The sequence below is a fragment of the Aquila chrysaetos genome, chromosome 13, assembly GCF_900496995.4.
Source record: "Aquila chrysaetos chrysaetos chromosome 13, bAquChr1.4, whole genome shotgun sequence".
NCBI lineage: Eukaryota > Metazoa > Chordata > Aves > Accipitriformes > Accipitridae > Aquila > Aquila chrysaetos.
Window position 1 is genome coordinate 41,511,556 of NC_044016.1, and position 23,968 is coordinate 41,535,523.

The 23,968-nt window shown below is 53.2% G+C and overlaps 3 protein-coding genes and 1 long non-coding RNA gene across 5 annotated transcripts; 2 read left to right on the plus strand and 2 right to left on the minus strand.

Annotated features, from left to right (window-relative positions):
* The first annotated feature begins 3 nt into the window (after nucleotides 1–3).
* On the plus strand, nucleotides 4–8,131 carry RETSAT (retinol saturase). The gene is made up of 11 exons (XM_030034747.2): nucleotides 4–560; nucleotides 1,191–1,373; nucleotides 2,065–2,306; nucleotides 2,959–3,160; nucleotides 3,764–3,961; nucleotides 4,060–4,179; nucleotides 4,920–5,058; nucleotides 5,224–5,333; nucleotides 5,627–5,793; nucleotides 6,136–6,295; nucleotides 6,779–8,131. Exons 1-11 carry the CDS (start codon nucleotides 398–400, stop codon nucleotides 6,922–6,924), a joined length of 1,830 nt encoding a protein of 609 aa, XP_029890607.1. The 5' UTR covers nucleotides 4–397; the 3' UTR covers nucleotides 6,925–8,131.
* On the minus strand, nucleotides 3,827–11,345 carry LOC115349931. The gene is made up of 3 exons (XR_003926278.2): nucleotides 10,335–11,345; nucleotides 4,047–4,176; nucleotides 3,827–3,933 (listed from the first exon to the last, which is right to left on the minus strand). It is a non-coding gene; the product is annotated as an uncharacterized LOC115349931 (long non-coding RNA).
* Nucleotides 8,681–12,430, plus strand: LOC115349915 (caspase-3-like). The gene is made up of 4 exons (XM_030034789.2): nucleotides 8,681–9,229; nucleotides 9,376–9,548; nucleotides 11,451–11,592; nucleotides 11,708–12,430. Exons 1-4 carry the CDS (start codon nucleotides 8,911–8,913, stop codon nucleotides 11,953–11,955), a joined length of 882 nt encoding a protein of 293 aa, XP_029890649.1. The 5' UTR covers nucleotides 8,681–8,910; the 3' UTR covers nucleotides 11,956–12,430.
* A 1,988-nt stretch (nucleotides 12,431–14,418) lies between these two features.
* Nucleotides 14,419–21,610, minus strand: TGOLN2 (trans-golgi network protein 2). 2 transcript variants are annotated; one of them, XM_030034749.2, is made up of 5 exons: nucleotides 21,463–21,610; nucleotides 21,415–21,432; nucleotides 19,426–20,978; nucleotides 18,629–18,712; nucleotides 14,419–17,668 (listed from the first exon to the last, which is right to left on the minus strand). In XM_030034749.2, the coding sequence occupies exons 1-5, from the start codon at nucleotides 21,530–21,532 to the stop codon at nucleotides 17,663–17,665; spliced, it is 1,731 nt and encodes a 576-aa protein (XP_029890609.1). In that variant the 5' UTR covers nucleotides 21,533–21,610; the 3' UTR covers nucleotides 14,419–17,662. The 2 variants fall into 2 exon arrangements, with proteins under 2 accessions (XP_029890609.1, XP_029890610.1); XM_030034750.2 differs by lacking the exon at nucleotides 21,415–21,432 and having other exon boundaries at nucleotides 21,475–21,610.
* Nucleotides 21,611–23,968: the final 2,358 nt, after the last annotated feature.

The window sequence follows — 23,968 nt, forward strand, 5'->3', positions numbered from 1 at the left end:
GGTACCGGCTCCCAGTGTCTCGTGCTAGCTCTCAGTGCCCGGTACCAGCTCCCGGTGCCCGGTAGTGGCTCCCAGTGTCCTGTGCCAGCTCCCAGCTCCCAGTGCCATCCCCCAGTGCCCGGTGCCATCATCTCCCAGTGCCCGGTTCCAGCTCCCGGTGCCAGCTCCCAGTGCCCGGTTCCAGCTCCCAGTGCCCGGTTCCATCTCCCAGTGCCCGGTACTGGCTCCCAGTGCCCGGTGCCAGCTCCCAGTGCCCGGTGCCAGCTCCCGGTGCCAGCTCCCAGTGCCCGGTGCCAGCTCCCAGCCCGCCCCGGGCCGTTCCGGTGCCGCCCGCCCGTTCCCGGCGGGGCGGAGCGGGGCTGCCCTCGGGGCCGCGGCGGCAGACGGGCGCAGCGCCATGTGGCTGTACGCGCTGCTCTTCCTCGCCCTCCTCCTCCTCCTCCTCGCCCGGTTCCCATGGGGGGCGGGAGGCGGCCCCAGCCCCTTCGCCGCCGATACCCGCCGCCCGCCCGCCCCGCTCGTCACCGACAAGGCTGCCCGCAGGACGGTCGTCAAGACAGGTACGGGGCTCCCCCACCTCCGCGGGACACCCCCCCCCCCCCGAGCTCCGTCGGGGCGGCATCACCCCCCGGGGCGGCATTAACCCCCCAGGGTGGCACCACCCACTGGCACAGCATCACCCACTGCGGTGGGTGGCATCTTCCCCCCAGCACGGCATCACCCCCTGGGGCAGCGTGACCCCCCCAAAGTGGCATCTGCACCCGGTGCGGCATCACCCAACGAGGTGGCATCACCCCCCCAAGGGCCAGCATCCACACACACCCCCCCCCGCCGTGCAGCAGCACCCCCCGGGTTGGCATCACCCCCCCCAGCATCATGGCATCATTCCCTCAGGCAGCATGACCCCCCCAAAGTGGTATCACCCCCCAGGGTGGCATAACCCCCCCCCAGCACAGCATCTTCCTCCAGCATGGCATCACCCCCCGGGTTGGCATCACCCCCCCAGCACGGCATCACCCACTGGGGCAGCATGACCGCCCCAAAGTGGCATCATCCCCCAGGGTGGCATCACCCCCCCCAGGGGTGGCATCGTCCCCCAGCAAGGTTTCGTGGTCACCCGCCGGGTACCGTGCGCCCACTCGGGGGGGTGCCACATCCCACCGCTGAGGATGCCGCCCCCCCCCCCCCAGTTTTCTCAGCAGATAAAGTCCCCGAGGGGCTCGATGCCATCGTGGTGGGCAGCGGCATCGGGGGCCTGGCAGCTGCCGCGCTGCTGGCGAAGGCGGGCAAGCGGGTGCTGGTGCTGGAGCAGCACGGGAAGCTGGGGGGCTGCTGCCACACCTTCAGCGAGAAGGGCTTCGAGTTTGACACCGGTACGGCCCCCGCTGGCATTTGGGGTCCCAGATTCACCTCTGGCTCAAAGGTGGTGGTGGTGGGCTCAGCCACAGGGTGGGGGCACTGGGGAGAGGTGGGGGATGACCGTGGTGGGAATTGCAACAAAAACACCCGTGGGGACCCAGAGCGGGCATCCCCAGCACCCGCCCCGCGTTATACAAGCGCTTTTTCTGCCTGAGCGATGTGGTATCACACACCTTCCCTTGCCCTAAAATCCTCCTGCTGACGGACGAGGTGCTGCCGGTCGCGCCCGGTCGCTGTAATGCCAAAACCCTATAAAATTCCCCGTATCCAGCTCAGCCCCTATAGAATTTCCCATACACATCTCCCTTGGCAAACTCCTTCCAGCAAGACAAAGTCCAGCTCCGTACATCCCTTGAACTGCACAGGATTAATTATTTACGGCAATACAGAAAGGAAAAATATCAATGTTTAACAAAATTCCTAAAAGCTGCTTAAAAACACGACAGCGAGCGCTTGGTTTTCCCTTTGACCTAAAGTGGAAGGCGGGTGTTTCCCAGCTTTTTTCCCTTTTCCCTCCATACAGAGCTGCTGGGGTGGGGGTGGAGAAATAAGAGGAGGGTCCTGTGCATGCCAGGGGTATGTGATGGGATGTAAAAAAAAAAAAGGAAAAAAACCCCCGAAATAAACCAAAAATATATCTTCCAGGTATCCACTATGTGGGGCAGATGCAGGAGGGCTCCATCATCCGTTTCATGGTGGACCAGCTGACGGAGGGGCAGCTGGAGTGGGCTCAGCTACCGGCCGTCTACGACACTGTGGTTTTGGGGGAGCCCGGCAGCGGCAGGACGTATCGCATCTATTCGGGGAAGGAGGAATATTTCCAAGGCCTGAAGGAGCAGTTTCCCGGGGAGGGGGCCGCTATTGATGAGTTTGAGCGGCTGGTGAAGGTAGAGAGTGCTTTGGCTTCGCCGCAGGGAGGGGATGGGGGGATTTTTTTGGCTCTGGTCCCTCTCTGCGGGGGTCAAGCAAGGAGGGGAAATTCCCACTCCCCCCCCGACACCCAGATATTGGGCAACTGCAGAGAATAGCGGCTTTCACAACCCGCCCCCACCCGGCTCCAAAAGCATTGAGAAACACATAAAAAAATCTCCCTTTTCTGCCTCAAAAACCCGGCATTGCACCCAGAGTTGTAACCCCACTCCCCGTGGATGCTTGTGGTCCCACGGGATGTGCTGGGACCCCCATGAGACCTGACACACACCCCCTCCCTGAGCACCATGGGATGATGCTCCAGGACCTCCCGGCCGGTGGGGTGATTGCAATCGTTATCAAAACAGTGCTAAATTAACATTAATTATGCTTCAAAACTACCGCAAAAGCTGGGAGCCTGCGCTGCAGGGGAGCTTCTTGGGGGAAGAAGCACTCACCTTGCCCGCACCTCACTGGGATGTGGCTCTTAAGAGATGCTGTCACCTCTCTGCTGGCCAAGCAATCAATTTAAGGGGAAAAAGATGCTTTTGAGCATCTTTCCAGCCCACCCTGGGGTTGTCCGCAGCCCCCCCGGTGGCAGATGCTCAGCAACATCCTCCCCTCCTGCAGAGTGTCGGCAGAGGGACCATGCTGGTGGGTGTCTTGAAAATGATCCCCCGGGTGCTGGCCACGCTTCTGTGCCGCTCGGGGCTGCTGCCATGGCTCAGCCCCTTCTGCCGGCTGGCATCACGCAGCCTGAAGGAGGTGGTGGACGGTCTCACCACCAACCGCGAGCTCAGGGCCGTCTTCAGCTACATCTTCCCCACCTACGGTAGGTAGCCAGGAGGCTCCAGGGCGCCATGGAGGTGAAGTTAAACCCTTTAGGAACAAAAAAAATGCAAGAAACACCTTTTTTCTTTGCTTTTATAAGGGTGATGGCTATGCGGTTTGCAGGTGAGGGATGCTGCGTGCATGGATGCTCTGCCAGCATCCTTGTCCCCAAGCCAGCAGCTGGTTGTCCCCGCGTCCCTGTTGCTCGCTTTCATCTCTTTCCCTCCGCATCCTTCAGCTTCACAGCGTGGCAGCATCACTCCTCTTACACAAAGGAACATCTACCCACCCTTGACCTTGCGCTGGCATGCACCACCCTGGCCTCGCCGTAACACTTTCGCCTTGAGCCTTCCCCTTCCCTTCCTCCCATCCGCCCTGGGGGTTGCTTGTGGCCCCCAGTTGCAAAAGAGCCACGGGCTTTGCCACCCACGTCTGATGCCCTCCCTGGTCCTCCGCGTACTGATGACCCATCGTTTCTCACTCCATCCTTTCTTACAGCATCGCGTCCAGCCGAGGGCAAGGCATTCTTCATCCTAAAAACTTCAGGATAAGCCACAAAACCACGATTCACCACAAACCCATCTTAAGCTGCCCCTTTTTTCAGGCGTGGTCCCCTCGAAGGCCAGCTTCTCCATGCACAGCATCCTGGTGAACCACTTCCTCCACGGCGCGTGGTACCCCAAAGGGGGGGCCGGGGAAATTGCCTTCCACATCATTCCCGTTATCCGGAAAGCTGGAGGAAATGTGTTTGGAAAGGCACCAGTGCAGACGATCCTGCTGGACGCCCAGGGCAAAGCCTGCGGTGAGTGCCGGCACAGGATGGGGCACACGTGGCTTCTCCCCGTCATGGTGTTGCTTTTTAACCAAGCCATTCCTCCCCACCTCACCTTTCCCTTCCAGGTGTGAGCGTCAAGAAAGGCCAAGATTTGGTGAACATCTTTGCTCCTGTTATCATTTCGGATGCTGGGATCTTCAACACCTACGAACGGCTCCTGCCGGCGGAGGCGCGGGCGTTGCCTGGTATAATGGCAGTGTTGGGTTTCATTGGGGTTATGGCATTAATCCCCCTCTGAGCAACACCCTGAGAAACTGGCTTCTTAATAATTATTTCTTAGAAATCAGCAAAACCCCATGGCTCGTGTCGCAGCATTCAAAACCATCACTGGCCACATGTTTCTTTGCAGGGTTTTTAATCAAGCCTAAATTAGTTTGCCAAAACCAGCCACAGTTAGTAAAGCCCTGGCTTGCTGCTCAGTTTCCCAAAAAACCACAGCATAGTGCCCCAGAACTTGTGAAAGTTGGTGAAAAGTCCATGTGAAGTTGGGTTTAGTGCTGTCACAAAATCTAGTTGCTGCTTTGGAAGAGGCATGGCTGGGTGGGAAGGGGCATGGCTGGGTGGAAGTGGGCATGGTTGGGTGGAAGCTTTCTGTGCAATGCTATGGTCCTGGTCTACAACCATTCAATGTTTGCAGAGCAGGAGCGCATTTGAATCTGAGAAGGTCATTAAATCCAGCAAAAGCTCAAGCCAAGGGTACCCTAAACCATCCCCTATAGTAAATCGCAGTGCCACTGCCTTCCTTAGAGTTTGCAGGAGTTGCTGTCCCACCCCTTGAGCACACATGGGGTGTTTTGAGATAAACCAGTTTTATAAGCTAACATGGGAGCAACGTAGATATGAGGGCTTCTTCTAGGAGAAATCACCTCTCTAGCTGAGGATCCCAGAAAATACTAATTTTCCTCTTCTTTCCTCCGTATCACAGAGATCCAGTCTCAGCTTCGCATGGCAACACACGGCGAAGGGGGTTTCACCGTCTTCGTAGGTCTTAATGGCTCAAGGGAAGAGCTGGGGCTGGAGCCCACCAACTACTTCATGTACCCAGGAAATGACCTGGATGAAATGTAGGTTGGGCTTCACCTCAGACGTGCTTCTTTAAGCATAAGGAGATGGGTGGTGACTCAGAAAATGCTCTTGGCAGAGCCTTGCTGCACGGGGATTTGGCCATAACAAGTATTCAGGGAAAGGTTTTCACCAAAACCCACCCAAACCCTTGCATCTCTCTGCAGAATGAATCGCTACCTGGCTTCTTCCAGAGAAGCAGCTGCCAAGAACATCCCTGTCATATTTGTCACCTGCCCATCGGCCAAGGACCCCACCTGGGAAACAAGGCACCCAGGTAAAGGCTGAAGCCCAACCATGAACACTTGTGAGCAGCTTGAAAACTCTTGCTGGGGTTTGGTTTGTTTGATGACTGCAAGTGAGGAGTTTCTCCTAAAATAGCCATGATCAAAGCTGCTGAGCAGGTTGCTCATGGAAAGCGGTCTTCAAGATAACTGGACGAAGGATATGGGACCACAGAGACCTGGGGACATCCCAAGGATTTGCATGGGGAGGGTTGGGTTTGTGGCAAGGAAAGGGTGGCATGAGGGTGGTCAGAGGGACAACCGCCCCGACCTTGTCCTGCTGCAGGTAAATCCACCCTGGCCATCGTGACCTTCACCAAATATGAGTGGTTTGAGGAGTGGAAGGATGAGCAGGTCAAAAAACGGGGAGATGATTATGAGGAGTTGAAGAAGACCTTTGTGGACACCATCATGCAGGTTGTCTTCAAGCTCTACCCTCGCATTGAGGACAGGGTGAGGAAACCTGGGGTTTGCAGGTCCTCCAGTTCCTCTCCTGGGTCCCGTCTACCCAGGCCCATCCTCCAAACATAGGAGCAGGGTCTGGGTCTGCTGGACATAAGGTCCAGCACCAAACCATCGCTGCTGCCTCCTGACCACACATGGTGCAAGCTGGGGGTACAATGATCCTCCAGGACCATCCTGGGACCAAACTTGGCCAGAACCACGACCCAACGGTCTGCAAGGAAACCCGTTGCAGCCTGTACCCCAAGAAAACAGCTTTCTGGAGCACAGTGTGACACCCCACACCATCACGCCTACCCCAGGCAGACCACGTTGTCCCCTTGTCCCCCCCAGATCGAGTACATCTCTGGAGGGACGCCCCTCACCAACCAGCACTACATCGCCAGCCCCAAGGGCGAGATCTACGGCATTGACCACAGCATCGCCCGCCTGCAAGCCGAAGCCATTGCTACCGTGAGAGCACAGACGGCTGTCCCCAACCTCTACCTGACAGGTACCATGGCCACCACCCAGACACCATGCTTTCAGATTAGGACACCTCTGGGGAAGCAGGATACTGGGGGAGAAAACCTTCAATCCTTCAATGAAATAAGGGGACAAGCTGCTGCCGTGCCATGGGGCAATCCAAGAGCCGCTGGAGCATGTCTAAGTGGAGCTGCATGGTCCCAACAGGAGGAGGAAAGGGCTGTGCCTCCTCCAGCTCCTGTACATTGTCTCCTTGCCCAGCGCTGATTTATTTTAGCTGCGCAGCATGAGACCCTTTCCCTGCTGGGGAGAAGGAAGGGGTCAAACGGTGGGGTTTAATGGGTTCAAACCCAAGGGATGGCGTGTGGGAAGCTGGAGGGTGGGGAGGGCAGATGATGGATGGCGATGGTGATGTCCAACAGCATTGAGGGTCAGTTGGGAACAGAGAGCGCAGGCTGCCCACAGGTCCCCACCACAGCCACTGCCATCACTGTTTTCCACTCTCTTCCAGGACAGGATTTGTGCCTGGGCGGCTTCGTGGGAGCCCTGCAAGGAGCCTTCATCTGCGCCAGCGCTGTCCTCAAGCGCAACATCTACGTTGACGTGGCACGGCTGAAAAAGCACACGCAGGCTACCGATGCTAAGAAGAGGGACTAACGCCTGCTGTCTCACCAGCCAGGACCTCCCTTTCCCCCCAGCCCACCGGATCACCCCCTTATTTTCTGCTGTAAATCGCCTGTAGCACATCCTTCTCTAACACGAAGCCAAAGGATTACAGCCCAGGAAGACGCCATTCCCATTTCCAGCCAGCTTGCCTTGGACCTTACCCACCTAGAGCTCACCTCCTTCTACCACAACATCCACCACTAGCGAGTAAAAGCCAGCGCTGATCCCTGGCTGCCCTTTTGAGGGCAAAACTCTCCTCCCAGCACAGGGAAGAGGTGCTCCAAGAGCTGCCGTGTGCAGCAGTGGCCAGGAGAGAAGTCAAGGCAACCCCAAAAACCAGGCTGCACCAGAAGGCAAAACACAACAGCTTCTACTAACACCACCCATGGTCACTTGATGCCCCCCAGTGTCCGAGAGCTGCCTGGACAATCGGAAGAGCATCAACCTTCACCTGCAACCCCCAGACCTGCTGGGTCAAGGGGAGCAAGCCCCATGGGGATGCTTTCCCCCTTTCAGACGGCAGCTTTGGCATCGAGTTGGGCTCCTGAAGCTTCACTGGGCTCATTAAGCTCCACGTGGGGCTCGGCAGCCCTGGGGGTTGCGGAGGCAGAGGAAGCAGCACCTCCCCAAGATGGGGCCGTGCACAGGCTTGTCCGGGCAGCATCAGGCAGGTTTGGTAAACCCCTGCAAGCTGCTGGACAGGCACCATCTGCATTTCAGCAAGGGGAAAAAAAAAATCACACCAACCCAAGTCCCATCGCTGTGTTTTAATGAAGGTGCCCAGGTGAGGCTCACAGGCATGGTCCTTTAGGAAGGTGCCAGCTCCTGGCTCAATGGGTTGGTGGAGTAAGTGGGTCCTTCTGGCAGGCCAAGGCCAGGCATGAAGGGATTTAAGCCAGATTTAAAGCTCTTTAAAAGCAGCGGTGCTTGCTAGCTGTACAGTGCTTTCAAAGTCATACCTTGTTGCAGCAGAGTAGGACCGTGATGCAGCCCCTCAGCCCTGCGACGCTGCTGATATTTTGGTGCTGCTTTACCCACCATCGCTCAGAGACGTGCCATGGTGCAAACACTCACTCCTTTAGCATTAAAAAAAGCGTAGCCTTTCTGTCTGCTGGGAAAAGCTTGCGAAGACGATCAAAGCCCTCTCCAAATGGGAAGGGAAGCATGAGACCAGAAATAAATAAAATAATAACAAGCATCTTGTGATTCATGCCCTGTGATGTGGGATCAGCAGGCCTGGGGTTAGGGTGACGCGAGAGGGCTGCTTTTCAACACTCCAGGACAGCAAGTTTGGGAAGGGAAGGAGAGAAAGGATGCAGCTGAGATTCATCCTTGTGAGCAGGTTGCTGGGGTCTCATCCTGCACCAGCACAGACTGCTTTTGGGGAGGAATAATTGCAAAAGTGCCATAAATGGGTACTCCAAGTGGGTAAAACCAGCTGGCAAGTGCCTACCGCCTCGCTGGGAGTGAGCAGGGTTAGGCAATAAGCAACACTGTCTGAAAAGCCCTGCGAGGAGCTCGTGGGGGAAGCTGGAAGAGGCCGTTTTCCCTGGGGTTAGCGATGGGAAGCAGGAATTGCCTGGCTTTTCGGGGAAACCAGGACTCAGAGACAGGGTGAGAAAGGCAGGGAGGGATCGCCTGGTTGTTCCTGGTGCTTCCTGCAATGCAGGCGTTCCCATCCCACATCACTCTCCAACCTCCCCCACCATTCCTTTGGAGAAAAAAAAAAAAAACAACAACAACAAAATCCTCTTTTTTTTTTCCTCCTAACACACGCCCCACATGCTCCAGGCTGGACAGTGCCAGCCCAGCCCTCTTGCAGCCGGCGATGCCCACCGAACCCAGGGGTGAACCATGGCCCTTCTCCTACCCCCATGACTCATGCCCAGGTGCCATCTCGCAGGTGACAGGGCATTGCTCCTGCCTTGCCCTTGAAAATCAGCTGCGCCAGCATTGAGTCAGCCAGCGGAGCAGGATATGCTCTCCTGGACTTCCCGAAGGAGGACTCAGGGCTCACCGCTAGACAAGCCTGAGCTCCCTGCTGGCGCGGTGGGGGTTTGGAGACCACCTACCCACCCGAGGGGACATCCCAGCATGTCCCAGCCAAGGCAAAGCCGGGCTCTTGTCATCGTCAACACCGATTTCTGCAGCAGCGACGGTGATGTGGTGTTTGGGACCCGGAGAGGAGCCAAGAGGGAAGCAGAAAAGCTTTCCAACATACTCTCACGGCTCAACTACAAGGTGAAGCTGATGCATAACAAGACAGCCAAGGAGATAGAAGACCTTTACCAGCAAGGTATGCATCCCCCTGCCACCCCCTAAACCCCCTCCTCATCTTACCCCAAGCCCAGCTGTCTCTCATATCCCACCTCTCGGTCTAAGTACCCTCCATGACACCCTGAGTCGATGCTCAAAGGCATCGCTTTGGCTGTGTCGTTGCAGAATGCTGCTGCGAGCATGGGGAGTACTTTGTGAGTGTCATCTCCAGCCATGGAAAGGAAGGGGTCATATTCGGTTGCGACTCAGAGCCGGTTAAACTGACCTGGATTTTCCAGATTTTATCCTCAGAGAAGTGCCTGGTGCTCACCAAAATACCCAAAATCTTCTTTATCCAGGTAACACAGCTACTGGATGATAGTCTGATCCCTTTTTTGCTAAGTTTGTGCAGAATTAGACTGGCACAAGCATGACGCTTGAGGTTGCTGCCGGTATGTCTGTTTTAATTGTGGATTTTGCTACACCCATGTGAGAGCTCGATCCTTTCGTCGCTCCCCAGCTTCCCACCACAACCCTCCAGACCTCTTTTTTCATGCTTTCACTGATTTTGAGGTTTCTTTGCTCACTGCAGACACTCCTCTCGCAGCCTGTCATCACCCATACATGTGGCCCTTCTTTGATAAACAGCCTTGGCCTTTCCCCAGTGTCTCCAGACAGGAGCATTTCTCCCAGTGATTTGCACCCTCTGGAGTACCTGTGCTGAAACCAAATTGTTCACCATGATATACGACATTGCTGGGATCAAATATTCCTCCCAGACACCACCAGGATATAGATGAATCAGTAAAAACTGCCTTCAGATCCCATCACTGTGACATTTGGGCACAGCAAACTCCTGGGGTAGGGCTGGGAGAAGCCCAGCTGTGAACTGGTGATGTAGTAGGGAAAAAAATAAAGCCCACAGCTGGTTCCCAAGCAGCAAAGCAGAGAGGAGTGTGAACATGCCCTTGCAGGAAAGGAGCCCTGGAAGTACGCTCTAACACTGATCTGACAGGGAGGATTAGATCACTGAACAAACAAATAATTCAGCAACCGGATGGATACCAGCAGATAGCGTGAGCTCTGCAAACATTATGCAAATACACAGAAATTTTTTCACCTGAAAGCAAGTATAAATCACTCACAGCATTTGTTTTCTTCTGGTAAGGGGCTTGGCTGCTGTTCAGGAAGCAGTGACAGCCGGGGGCATCCTCCAGGCAAGCCAACAAACCCGGAGACCGGTCCGGGTACCTCAATCATCAGGCAAAAGCTGTGCTCATGCTGACGAACGCCGTCCTCGTAGAGCAAACACCGTAGGGCTGAGGGTGCCCAGAGCCTAGGCTGGAAGAGAAGGACTGCTTCCTCTCAGCATTACCACGGCTCTTGGGTCCCCATGGCTCCCGGTCCATGGCCTCCGTCCACCTCTCTGGGCTGTTCAGTGCCAGGGTGTTGCAGCCCGTTTGCTTGCAGGCATCTCTGCGGGCCACATCCTGAGCGAGGATTTACTGCTAGTGTTCGGTGGGGAGTTTGCACGGGGAGAGGTGAGGGCATGCTCCCCTCTCCCTAATGCTGGGAGATGTCCACCGCTGCCATTTGGTCTGGTCCCAACCAACATGTCACAGCAGAGGTGGCTCCAGGTAGGTGTAAAACATGCCCTCAGAGCTCTAGTCCCTCTCCAGTGCCTTCCCAACACCAGCCCAGTACTCCATCCCTGCAAGAAAGACCAAACCATCATGTATAATAAAGGACTGTGCACGAACTGGGCTGCCTACAGGCTGAGCCCCAAGGGGAATCTCTGCCAGCACCTTCCCAGTGGACTCTTGTGTTTCCAGGTGTATTTCTGGGTTCGCACATGCAGCACCACATTTTCCATGGAGGGGAGGGGTAAATGCAAATAGAAGGGGAACCAGGTTCAGGAGAAATGCATGGAGAAGAGAGGAGGGAGCCCCATCTCTAGGCTCATTGCAAGAGAGGCCTGGAAAAGCTGAGCTGCAATGGATGAGAAGAGAAGAGGATGGTGGACGGATAAGATGGGAAGGGTATGGAGATGGGAGACGAACCATGTGGGGCTGTAGGACTTGGGGAACGGGAGCTAGGAGGGGCTCTGCACCATGGGATGGGTTGTAGGCTTGGCTTGGGGAGGGGGCTACAGGTCCACAGGGAGCCCCCAAAGACCCCAGGAGCTTTAGGCTTGCCCTGGACACAGACAACAGGGAGAGAACAAAGCAGGGGGAAGCTCACGACAACTGTTCTGCCCACAGGCTTGCCGGGGGGCAGAATTCGACCAGGGGGTGGTTGTGGAATGTGACAGCGGAGAGCCCGAGCCAGACTGCGAGCCAGACTGCTTCTCAGACTACCTCTCCATCCCTCCCCAAACCGTTGTGATGTTCGCCTGCAGCCCAGGTAAGGGAAAGCCCCTAACACACCAACACCGGCCGAAAAAGTTTCCTTTTGGAAACGTTGCCATCACAGGGCCACAGCACAGCCAACGTTGCTCTCCTTCCTTTACACTCTGCAGGCTACGTGGCCTTCCTCAACGTCTTTGGATCCATGTTCCTCCAGGCCCTGCTCAAGGTCCTGGAGGGAGAGGAACGTCACCTGGCCCTCAACCGCCTCATGACCCGCATTAACTGGGAGGTGGCCTTTTGCTGCCAGGCCAGGGGCACCTACGAGGGATGCAAGGAGATGCCCTGCTTTGTCACCAACCTGCTGCAGGAGGTCTTCCCCTTCTCGGCACCCATCGCAGAGGAGGCAGACGGCGTTTGAGAGTTGCCAGCTCTTCAGAAAAGCCCAAGGGGTGAAGAGTAGCAGCTTGGCTGCAAGAAGTCCCCTGCCATGCATGGAGAAAAAAAGACAAAGAAAGAAAACCAAGAAAACCCCTCTGGAAAGGTGACCGGCTCAAGCCAGGATGTGCCAGAGCTACCGGTGGGAGGTTTTAACAAGCCAAGTGCAGCTGGGGCAGATCTTACCATGGGACCTTCTGCAGAGCAGAAGCATCTGATTTAAGCACATGACGGTGCAGTGACACCCAAACACCCTACGGCAGCAGCCCCACACCACGGCTACCCACAGCTCTGGAGGGGGACATAAACCTACTTCTCCCCCATTTTCTTACACGAAAGAGCTCCAACCTTGCAAATGCAATCTCATCCATTTGGGTTTTTTTTAATCTAAACAAACTTTCACAGGCCATGGACTTCTGTCTTAGAGAGGCAAAGCTGCTGTGTTTACTTGGTGCCCTACCCATAATGAAAATACTGCTGCCCTGCTGCAGAGATCACCTCATGTTCAAGCTGTTTATTCATGAGGCTGTTCAAGAATTCAAAGCTTTTAAAAAAAAAAAAAAAAGTAGGGTAGCTAGCAGGATTTACAGGTTGGTGGGTTAACTTGGGACCTGGAGTGGAGGTCAGGGAGCAGATCTGGGAGGATTTGCTTAAGGTAGCTCTTGGAGTTCACAATGGATAACTGGGTCTTTGCGAGCTTCCTTCTTAGGTGAGCAAGGCGAGAAGGGAAAAGCTCCAGCCGGGATATGAGTGGAGGGGATGGATGGGCTGGGACACCTCATGGACATCATGTATTTGGTCAAGGTGCTCCCCTCCCATTGTCTCTTTGGTACCAATAATAAGCACAAAAGCCACATCAATAAAAAACCCTGAAGGGCTCCTGTGCAGAATGCAGGGACATCCCTGGTGTGCGAGACAGGGGACTGGACCTCAGACAGCCGCACAAGGGAGAAAGGGGTTAAAGGGGCGAAGATCTCCATCAAAGCATGTTGAGTTTCGCCCTGCGCTCATGCATTTTCATGCATTAAACCTCCACCGCCTCCACCCTAACAGCCTCCCCGATAAACTCTGGCCCTATTGGTATTTCTCAGCATAGCCCTGAGCAATTCAGCTCCGATAAGCAGAGCCCAACCCAGCTGGCAGGTAATTTTGGTTTCATTTAGCATTTTTTCCACTCCTGGACTTTGACTCACAGGTAGGTGTGCGGCGCAGCCACCCCAACACAACCCACACCCGGCATTCACTGCATCCTAGCACACCTGATGAGATGCTCATGCCGCTGCCTCTCTCCCTTTGAGGGACCTGCATTATTGTTCCTTCCCTGCTACATTATCTCCACCTGTAGGAATAAAATAGCTTTGAGACCTCTACAGCACTCTCAAATCAGGGTGGAAGCGGGCAAGGGGTTCAAAGAGCTCTGGAGCACAATTCAGTAATTCTTGTTTCTTCGGGAAACCACCCCAAAGACACACAGCAGAGAGGCACTCTGGTCTCCTTGTAGGAAGACTTGGATGGGCGTTCAATCCGACTACCCACGTGCAGATGAATGGCGAATTTTCATTTTAATCCCCCACTTCCACCATTTTTCCCTCCCCGCAAGCTCTCAGCAATGCTGTCAATAGGAAAACAAGTGGCCCTCCCTTTTTCCTAGCCCGTCCTTTGCACTCACTGCCAGGCAGCTGGTGTCCAGCCAAGTTGGAGGAGAGTGCAGGAGGGTGGATTTTCTCCTTTTAGGGAAAAAGTGGGGAAAAGGAGAAAGTTTCTTTCATTTACTGCAGGAAGCAGCAGTAGATGCTACCCAGAAGCACCCTCATCATCTGCTGTTGATCACGGCACCTTCTATTCCCCCTTCCACAGGTGGTCTGGCAGCAGCATCCCACGCAGGCTGCTCTCGCCGTGGGGGATCAGAAGTGGCACCACTGCGCTCGCTCTTTTCCAGTCTCTGCTGCTCAGGGGAGGCAGGCTGTGCTGGGATCCGGGCTGCATCCTCCTCAGAGCCTCCCTGTGGGTGAAAGAAGAAATACAACAGGAGAGATCCACAGCTGAGCCATTAAAAGCAGTTTAAACTCTGTCTTAAGGTCGGGTCCTAAATAACCCTGCTCACTCCCACACGTACGAGGGACTGAGCTGGTCAAGAGGAACGGGGTTGCCGGTACAGGGTGATCGTGAAGCAGACTGGAAACCTTTGAAATCTGCTCTCAGCTGAAACCTGTCTCGGCTCCTTCCGGCTGCAGGGTTAGTTGGTCACACAAGGGCCAAGTCTGCAAATTGAGCACACAAAGCTTTGAACACAAACCACTCAGCTCAGAGTGTCGTTTTTGTTAAAACAATTTTTTTTTTTTTTTTTTTTCCAGAAAGAGGAACTAATGTGCACTCTTGTCGTCAGGTTTCAAAGCAGACCATGCAAAGAACACACACACAAAAAAAAAGTGAAAACTCAATGCTCTTATTTTTAAATCCATTTATTGATTTCACCACACAGAAAAAAAAGTACAAAGAAATATAAAAATTCTGATCCTTCAAAGCAAGTTGCATTTCACTGCAGCAGAAAAAAAAACATTTGCTGAATCAAACCGGCAAGGCAGCTGGCCTAAAAGTAGTAACATTTGGCAAAAAACCCTATGTACCGACAGATACCATCCGTTCAAAAAACATGTTTTGTCCAAAGGGAAAAGGTTACATGCACCTTGACCCATTTGAAACACATTGCATAAATTTAAATACCATAAAAATCAACAAACTGGGAGTCATTCCCAGAGGTTTCACACAGCTTGGACAATTACAGTGACTGTTGCCAGAAACACGCCACCCTTGGGAACTGCTGGACAGGAGGAGATTTAGGGGCAAGTCCCCTCAATTTAGCCTGGTGTGAGCTTTGCCTCTCCCCAAACCCTGCACTTCCCAGGCACGGGGCATTTCGGTTTTGCCAAAGCCACGCCAGGCACTGAGCAAACCAACAGCTCCCACGGAGACCTGACGTATATCCTCGTTAACCTGATGAACGCACTCATGCTCAGTCCAGCCTGATGTTTGAGGTATGACGGTCCTGCTCTCCAAAGAACTCACTCCCTTCGGCTTGCTGTTAATAGCTAACTAACTGCTGGTAACGGTGGTGGGATTTCCAACACAACTTGGAACGACAGAAGACTGAAAGGCATTTGAAAAAGCTCACGGGATAGAAAAGCAAGCAGATGGTGAAAAAAAACCCTTTGTAAATTATTTTTCAACTAAAAAAAATAGAACGAAGCAGGAAAACAGCGCGCACACTCTAAAAATTCAGGAATGAGCAGCTCAGAAGCATATGGTATTTCACATGTTGGAATGTTTTTTTTCCCCCACTGTCATTAGACAAAAGGCACCCCCTCCCACCCCGCATCCTGTCCATAAATCAACCACACAACAGCGAGCCTCAGACTTATCCTATGGGATCTCTGAAACAGTGGAGTCTTGTTGCAGGAGTTCCCACCCTTTTCAGAAGGCACATTTCCCCCAAGGGTTATGTTCCCAGACTTGTTTTCCTTTTTCTTCCCTCCACCTCACACTCCTGTTCTCCGAAATAGCTTCTGCAAGTACTTTTAGCATCAGAAAAGTTTACTACGGAAACCTTGAAAGCTATTTAAAGCCAAGAGGGACTTTCTCCCACTCTTTGTGCTTGCTAACAGCCAGCAAAAAGAAAAAAAAAGAAAGAGGATTTTTCTTTTAGGAGAGGGTCAAGCCCCTTCTCCCCTCTTATGTGGGGAATGAACCGCTAGGAAAAGAAAAATACAGCTGTAGCTTTCATGTCCAGACAAGGAAATGTCTTTGCCCTTGTCAAACATGACTATCTTTAGCAACCACAGGGCAGATTACCAATTGTTCACAACCTCGGGAAGGCCGGAAAAAGGCTGGCCTCATCCCCCGAGTCGCTTTCGCAGACAGCTGGAGGGAAGTTAACCCCACCGGGATTCTTCCTGTGCAGTCAGTCGGCAAGTGCACGGAGAGGGCGACTCACGTACGGCTGGCACAAGCTTTGGGCATAAGATGGGTACCCGTGTGAAGAGCTCTAGATGCCTCATACCAATTTTTTTTTGCCCATATTGGAAAAAACAAAAGCGTGAGCCAGGCAGGCACTTCATGCCCTCTTGAGAAACGTCCCATCTCAAACAAACATCTTTGGAGTAGAACTACAAAAATAAAAACAACCTCACAGCTATAACTTGTGAATCAACACATTTTGCAGCCTTAAATATAACCAGTACGTCCCAGGCCCTAGTTTAAGTGCTCCACAGTAATATCGAAGTGACCAGCTCAGCGACAAGCAGCCAGTAACGTGTACATTCAACCACACAAAACTTCTCAAAGCCGGGGTCGGCAGAGCCATGGAAGAGCAGGAAGAGGTTGTGCCGGCAATACAATAAGCCCTTTCATATGTCAGTCACCTGCTCAGGAGGTGACCTTGGGGAGAAGATGCCCCGTGGTGACTCACAGGCAGAAAAAGACGGCGCCCGCGCCGTGGGCTACAACGGTTTCCCAAGGCGAGAGGCGCTCGGCAGGCGCAGCGCTGCCAAGGCTTGTGCAACCCAGGGGACAAGCAGCCCCCTTGCCTCTCAACTGGGCAAGAAAGCAGCACTTCTCCAGCAAGAGCCAACTCTGAGTGCTCAGTCGTGGCGAGCTCTACAACCAATGGAGGCTCTATTCTGTGGAGGGGAATACTCCAGAGCCTCAGTACTGCGTTTTTGAGGAAGAGGTTTGAAGGACTGCAAGTTTCATTCATCACAAACCCTTCAGGTTTACCGTACATTTTACATTACCACATAACTACATTTTACAAGGGGGAGGAAAGCAATCTTCCAAGGCAAAGTCTGCTACAACTACACTGCGGCAATTTGGCACAAAGCTTTCTAAGCCTAACCTGCCCTCCTTCACAGCATCAAACTGCAACTGTCACCTTTAGTGCAAACATCTGAACTCTGGGGATTGTGAGGGAAAAGACCCGCTTGGAGCATAAGACGTGGGTGAGGAAATTTAAGCTACAACCCAAGGGCCAAAGACTACTCCAGCATTTCCAAAGATGTGCATGAAAGAGAGAATCTAGATGATAAACTCTAACATTGTCTTCATCACAGAGAGGAAAAAAAATCAAATCAAATCAGAGTCCTTGGCAGATCATTTCCAAACTAGTGCAATCAGTCACGCTCCGAACTTTAGCATCCAAATACAATGGACAGAAGAGGAGAATGTCTGTGTCTCAAGCAAGACTGTGCTGGTTACAAAGGCAGCTCTATGACTCTGGAAGGGGAAGAGTCACATGGCTCATTTTGCAGGCAGATTTTTTTTTTCCCCTCCCAAGAGGTGACGTCAGTACAGTAGATGGCGAATTCCATTTCATTTGGACACAAAAGTTCTGTCAAGTGCTGGGGACTGTTTTTTCCTGGGTCACAGGCTAGAAGCCAGATGCCCAAGCGGAAAACGAGTTCATCTTCAGGCAGCTGGGAAAGGAAAAACATGTTTTGAGGAAGTGAGAGGTTTAACGTTACCAAGGTGCAGGTGCAAAACTAAAACCATTTCCCCTTCTTCCTGTTGTCTGAAATCTGAACACGGCAGCACAGCTACAACTCAGAGCGTTACAGCAGGGGAGTCGGTGGGTGTCCCAGTGTTCCTGCATTTTCATTGCCAGCTGTCATTATTCCGCTGAATATCCGAGGAGGAATCTAGATCTGGAAAGGCACAAAGAAAAGTTAAAAAAATTTGAAAGCTCAGCATTGCTCTTCTACTCTGACAATCAGGGTTTGAGCGGGCTGAGCATCTCTGATGTGCTTTCAAATAAAAACCAAGCTCTTTCTAACTGCCTGGCTGCCTTACTGTGCCTCAGGGACAAGTCAGGAAATTCTTGGCAAGGGAAACAAATTCCCAAAATATAGGTGAGACTAAATAGGGAAGCTCAAGCAGGCAAATTGTCTCCGTGGCCCTCAGACAGCTTCCCCAGCCAGACACAGCTGCAATTCAGGAAGGGAGAGAACTGAGCTTCCACTCCCAACAGCACACAGTGCCTCTGCAGAGCCAAAAGCAAGCTGGATGACACTGCCTTGAGTTTTATATGCAAAATCCCTAATGGCATTTGAAAATGGATCGTCACCGATCCCCCAAATGCTGACAACCTTCTGAAAGACTAAGTTTCAGCTTCAGGTGACTTTTTTTTATTTTCTTCCTCCTCTTCCCACTGCAGAAAATAACTACAGACACTTCTGAATTCAAGGACAGCAGGTGAAAAAAAGTTTCAAGGAGAAGAAGAAGGAGACTTCTCCCCACATCCTACCCTTCTCCCACTAAAAACTTTGAAAAAGTCATTTGAGTCAGTGACAAACTATTCTTAAGCACACCTGACCTAGAGACTCACAAACTTCTGCCCTGTGTTAGCTCTGCCATCATTTCTCAACAATACTGCTTCCACTTTCTGGCAAAACCCTGCTTCCAGACTAAGAGAGGGGTTTTTGCTAAAAAAAAAAAAAAAAAAAAAAAAATCTGCTTTCCATACCAACCAAGCAGGGGCTTTGTGACTGTTTCTAATGTGAATGGCAAATATATCGCATTTACAGTGTACACCAGGCACCGCAGCCCCTTCTCTCAGCCTGCCCGGCTCCCGGGGTGAGGCAGCACCCGTTTCAGGTAGATCTTACCTTTTGATCCAGTCTCTGATAATCACCAGATTTGGGCCGTCGACCACTTTTCGACCTTTTCCCTTCCAGAGCAAAAGCAATGATCTTTGGAGAAAGAAGTGGGGACAAGGTGAGTGGGACAGTAGTAAGCAAGTAAGCTCTTTCTCACTTCAAACGCAGGCACTTTCTAATGGGCCAAAGACCAGCTTCACTTAACTCCTTCTAGTGACCACACTTCATTTGAAAAAGCACTCAGATAAATGCCAATATTTAAACCCAGCTAGGATTGAAAGCAGGTGATAATGAGGTTTGCCTCACATGCAGAACAAAAATAAGAATTTGTTCTCTTTCTCCTACCTCAAAAATAGCTTTGCAGGAGGAACAAAAAAAACAGCGAAAGAGCATTTGAGTTACATCATCCCATGCAAGACTATTTAAGGACAAGTCTTCTGCAACCTGCTATAGAAAACTCATTGTGATCGAGCAAAATACAGGGTAACTTCACACATCTTTTCCTTTTCACCTCTCTCAGCTGCAAATAACCACCAGAGCTGAAGCTACCCAATTTCCAGAGATCTGAGCCCTTTCCTAGTTACAACACCCTCTCTGCTCCTCCCAAAGCTGTTGAGACCGAGGCTCAAATTAATATTAATCAAACCCACACCATGCAGCAAGGGGGAGATATTGGTGAGAAGCAAAAGTCAGGGTGAGGGGAAAGGTCTTCAACCAAGCAGGTCCCAATCTGCAGCAAGAAGAAAGGAAGCTCCTAAACCACAGGGGAGACGTCGAGAGCCTGGGTAAGGAGCACAGCCACTCACCTTGCGTTTGTTGTGATACGCGATGTATAAGGCAGCAACAATAATAGCTGTGGTCACCAGGTAGGCGAAGAAGTGGCTGCTCTCCGACTGGTCCCTGGGGGGAGAAGGAACGCTCTTCTCTCTCTCCTTATTAAAGGAGGAGGCATCGCTGCCTTTTTTAGCCTCATCCTCTTCCTCTCTGGTGCCTTCTTCATTGTCTGAAAATCTGTTGCCTTCAGTAGCGGAGGAAGTTGACTGTAGTAATCCATTTTTATCTTTCAGTGAGCCCACTTGATTAGCCTGGTTGTCAACCTGGTTATTGCCATTGCTGCCCTGGTTCTTGTTGTTGTTCTGGTTCTCGATGTTGCTTTCCTGGTTCCCGGTTTTGCTGCGCTGGTTGTTAGTCTGGTTTGCGTCGCTGCCCTGGTCCTGGTTGTTGCTGTTCCAGTTGTCATCCTGGTCCTTATTATTGCTGCCCTGGTTGTTGCCCTGGTTGTTGTTGTTGCTGACCCGGTTGTTGTCCTCGTTCTTGTTGTTGCTGTCCCCGTTGTTGTCTCCGTTCTTGTTGTTGCTGTCCCCGTTGTTGTCTCCGTTCTTGTTGTTGCTGTCCCCGTTGTTCTCCCCGTTCTTGTTGTTCCTGTCCTCGTTCTTCTTGCTGCTGTCCTGGTTGTTGTCCTCGTTCTTCTTGCTGCTGTCCTGGTTGTTGTCCTCGTTCTTCTTGCTGCTGTCCCGGTTGTTGCTTTCATTCTCGTTGTTGTCCTTGTTCTTGTTGTTGCTGTCCCGGTTGTCACCCTGGTCCTTGTTATCACCGACCTGGTTGTCACCCTGGTTCTTGTCGCTGCTGTCCCCATTGTTGTCCTTGTTCTGGTTGTTGCTGTCCCTGTTGTTCTCCCTGTTTGTGGTGTTGTCCCCGTTCTTCTTGTTGCTGTCCTCGTTGTTCTCCCCGTTCTTCTTGTTGCTGTCCCCGTTGTTCTCCCCGTTCTTCTTGTTGCTGTCCCCGTTGTTCTCCCCGTTCTTCTCGCTGCTGTCCCGGTTTTTGCCCTGGTCCTTGTTATTGCTGTCCTGGTTGTCACCCTGGTTCTTGTTGCTGCTGTCCCGGTTGTTGTCATCATTCTTGTTGTTGCTGTCCTGGTCGTTGCCCTGCTTCCCACCGTTGCTGCCTGGGTTGTTGCCCTGCTGCTGGTTGCTGCCCTGCTCCTGGTTGTTGCCAGCTCCGTTACTGGGGTTGCTAGGCTGGCTGTTGGCCTGGCTACCAGTGCTGCTGCCTTGTTTGTTGGTGGTTATTGTGTTACTGTCTTGGCCATCGGTCTGCTTCTCTGGGCTGCTATTGCGGCCAGACTCATCCATGTCTTTCTGCTCCTTATCCGTCGTCTCTCTGTTATTTGTGTTCGTTTTAGACTTTTCCTCGCTGGGTAGATCTGATACAGAGCGCGGCTCTCTGTTCCTTCTGGACTCATCCAGGTGCTCATCCCCCTGGGTTTCCTGGCCATTTCCTGGTGCTCCAAGCTGGAGGGATCTCCCAGTGTCTGCCGACATTTTGCTGGACTCCCTTTGGTCTGTCTTCTGCTCCTCAGCTGTCAGCAAACACACAGAGCTCACAGTCACCGCCCACCCCTGCAGTCGGTGTAAGCAGCATGCCTGGCTGGCTGAGACACCTCCCCGGCCAACGCAGCCCCACCGCTGCCAAAAGCGGAAGGAAACTCCCCCGCAAGGGAGACAGGTGAGGGGAACAAGCCCGGCGGCAGGCTGCCCCCGAGGGAGCCCACCCCCCCCCCCCGGGACTCCCACCACACGCAGGAGGGGCCCAGCGGCAGAAGAGCCTCCCTAAACCAGCCCAGGCCCGAGGGCGAGCGCTGCTCTGGCTTCGCTCCTCCCGTTCCCCGGCACTGCCGAGCGCCCAGCCCAACCGCTCCCCCCCAGCGACCCCCCGCCCCGGGCCGCGGCCCTCCCCGCCGCCGGTTTCGCCCAGCAACCCCCGCCGTGGCTCCCCCGGCCACACACCCCTCTCACCGCCTTCCCCCGCCCCGGGCACCCCAGGGCCGCCCCAGCCGCCCTCCGCCGGCCTCTCACCTTCGGCCCGGGCGGCGGCGCAGAGCGCTAAGAGCAGCAAGAGCAGCCGCAGCAGCATGGCGGCCCGAGAGTAACGGCGCTCACCGCCACCGACGGGCCGGCCCGCCCGCTTCCGCTAGGACAGGTGCTACTTCCGGGACGAGATCTCGCGAGAGAAGGCGCGCGGGAGCGAGAACGGCTGCGCGCGCGGGTGGACGGGGTGTGAGACAAGGGAAGGGGCGGGGCTTAAGCGGAAGAGGGCGGAGCTGAGGGGATTGGGGCAGGTCTTGGGGCGAGCCGGGGGCGGGGCTTGCAAGACGCTGAGGCGGGGCTTGTTGCGAGGCGGAGGCGGGCTTAGGGTGGGTAGAGGCGGGGCCTGTGGGAATTGGGGCGGGGCTTGTGGAGAATCGGGGTGGGGCTGGGGGTGAATGGGAGATTGCTCGGTCAAAATGGGTGGGGCTTATGCAAATCGAGGGCGGGGCTTAACTGTCCACGGCGTGTGCCAGGCGTGGATCCCACCGCCGGCCTTGCTGCGGGCACGGCTGCCTCAGCGAAACTGCTCCATCTTTGGGGTAAAAGCAGCATTTTGAGATAAAACCTGCCATTTTTGGGTCTGTTTCCAGGCCTTGGCAAACCAGTGCTGGGACTTTGTGAGCAGCGACCCAAAACGGGGTCGATCAGACGCGCTTTGAGGGCCAGGTCCTCTCCGCCTGCCCCCGAATTCGACCCAGTTTGGATGGTGGCCTGGCCCTGTGGCTGCCCCCGTCTTATGGGGGAGGAAACAGTCCGTGGCAGGGGGGTGACTGGCGAGAAATCGGGGCTAATTTCCCTTCCTTTGGTTCAGGACTGCTTCCCAAAAGTGCTCCTGAGGACGACAGCCACAGCAGGGGAGTGTGGCCAGTCCAGTGGCTCTGATGATAACCTTTTATTTTTCTTTTCGGACAGGCTAGACTTGTCCTGTTCAACTACACCTCTTCCCACCAGCAGCAGAAAATCAGCTTTTTGCTCTCCGTGGGCACCAAGGACTATTTACTCCTTTCCTCTGTAGATAATTTACCTGTTGAAGACTGTTAGGTCTCCCTTCTCCGGACTGAATGTCCATATTTTCCTGTAGGTTGTGTTCTTGCTCTCTTCTGGGCTTTCTCCAGGCGCTCCACACCTTGAAGGGTACTGCCCCAAACTGGGGATGATCCTCCAGCCTGTTCAGCAGAACAAACGTAAGGATTTCATCATGTGTTACTGATAATCCTACCTATCTCCAACCTCCTGCTCTACTGCCTAGAATAGAAACTGACCTGTACTTGATGCAGATAAAACCAAAATGTAGAAAGATCCCCAAATCCACCTATCATCCTTCTACCATGGTCTGAGCAGCTACAGGGGTCTGGAGCCCATAGTTGAGCTCCTCAGGTGGATTTGATGTCCTCAGGTCCATGAACTGCGAACCTACCGTAGCGAGTCAAGGTGGCTGTGGCACTGGGTGTCCCTGAGCTGTGTTTGATGTCATCTGTGGTTGTCTTCCAGCTGTACGTCACCTGCTGTGTCCAAAAGTTGCCCCCACCTGCTGTCCAAGACTTTCTCAGAGGGTTTGCCTCCTGCTGTATTCCTTTTCCAGCATATATCTGCTGAGCCATGGCTTTTCGGGGTTCCTGGGTTTTCCTCGTGTTTATATACTGCTACGCAGTGACCTTGCACAGGTCTGTCTCCCTCTGTTTAGGGATGTCGGCACAGGGTTACATCATTTTTCAAAAAGTTTTATCTCCAGCTTTTTCCCTGCCTGTCCTTCCCAAACCAGCTAGACATTTGATACCAGTTTTCCAGATGCATGAATTATGCCATCAGGTCTCTGTAATTTGGTTTATTACTAACAATGCCAATCTGTCCTCCCCATCATGTAACTTCTTTCCTTTTAGATCAATGGATTTGCCTTCATCTCTGCCCAGGATGAACTTCCTTGGTGCTTAACCGCTCCAGACCATGTGTGCTTCCCACTATTGCTTGGTGTCACCGGAGCTGTCTCATCCATAACACGGCATCCTGCAGTGCTGAGTGCTGAAAGAAAAGCAGCAAAGTCTCACATGTCTCCAGAAGGAATCACAATAACATCACGAATTCGTTAGCTGCTCCAGTCAGTCCGTGTAATGCTAAAACACAGAAAAATATCACGATGTCATTTAACATGCAAACCAAATGAGTCCCGCACAGCGATAATACTTTGGGGAATAATCCTGACTTGGCCTCAGAGCATGATGGATTATGTGGCTGATTTTTCTTCTTTTTTTTTTCCCAATCCTCTATTCAATTCAATACATTCCAATAATCCTAGCAGCTCAGTTCTGCCCATGCCTGCCTTTCTAAGGAGACAGAAGAACAGTTGGCCCAATGCTTTTATTGAGATTTAAAACAGACAAGCGAGGCTATTTCTCATGCCCAGCCAGTTCGGCTTTCACTCACACCCCTGGAAGTCAAGAGTAACTGAACAGAGGCCAAGTTCCTCTGGATTTACAACAATGCA

Excerpts from the sequence above, each read along its gene's own strand:
- TGOLN2 (XM_030034749.2), bottom strand. The coding sequence starts at position 21,532 with ATGCTGCTGCGGCTGCTCTTGCTGCTCTTAGCGCTCTGCGCCGCCGCC. Across the intron at positions 18,713-19,425 it reads CGTATCACAACAAACGCAAG|ATCATTGCTTTTGCTCTGGA; the intron begins GTGAGTGGCTGT and ends CTTTCTCCAAAG.
- RETSAT (XM_030034747.2), top strand. The coding sequence starts at position 398 with ATGTGGCTGTACGCGCTGCTCTTCCTCGCCCTCCTCCTCCTCCTCCTC. Across the intron at positions 1,374-2,064 it reads GGGCTTCGAGTTTGACACCG|GTATCCACTATGTGGGGCAG; the intron begins GTACGGCCCCCG and ends TATATCTTCCAG. Across the intron at positions 3,161-3,763 it reads CTACATCTTCCCCACCTACG|GCGTGGTCCCCTCGAAGGCC; the intron begins GTAGGTAGCCAG and ends CCCTTTTTTCAG.
- LOC115349915 (XM_030034789.2), top strand. The coding sequence starts at position 8,911 with ATGCTCTCCTGGACTTCCCGAAGGAGGACTCAGGGCTCACCGCTAGAC. Across the intron at positions 9,549-11,450 it reads CCAAAATCTTCTTTATCCAG|GCTTGCCGGGGGGCAGAATT; the intron begins GTAACACAGCTA and ends TTCTGCCCACAG. Across the intron at positions 11,593-11,707 it reads GATGTTCGCCTGCAGCCCAG|GCTACGTGGCCTTCCTCAAC; the intron begins GTAAGGGAAAGC and ends TACACTCTGCAG.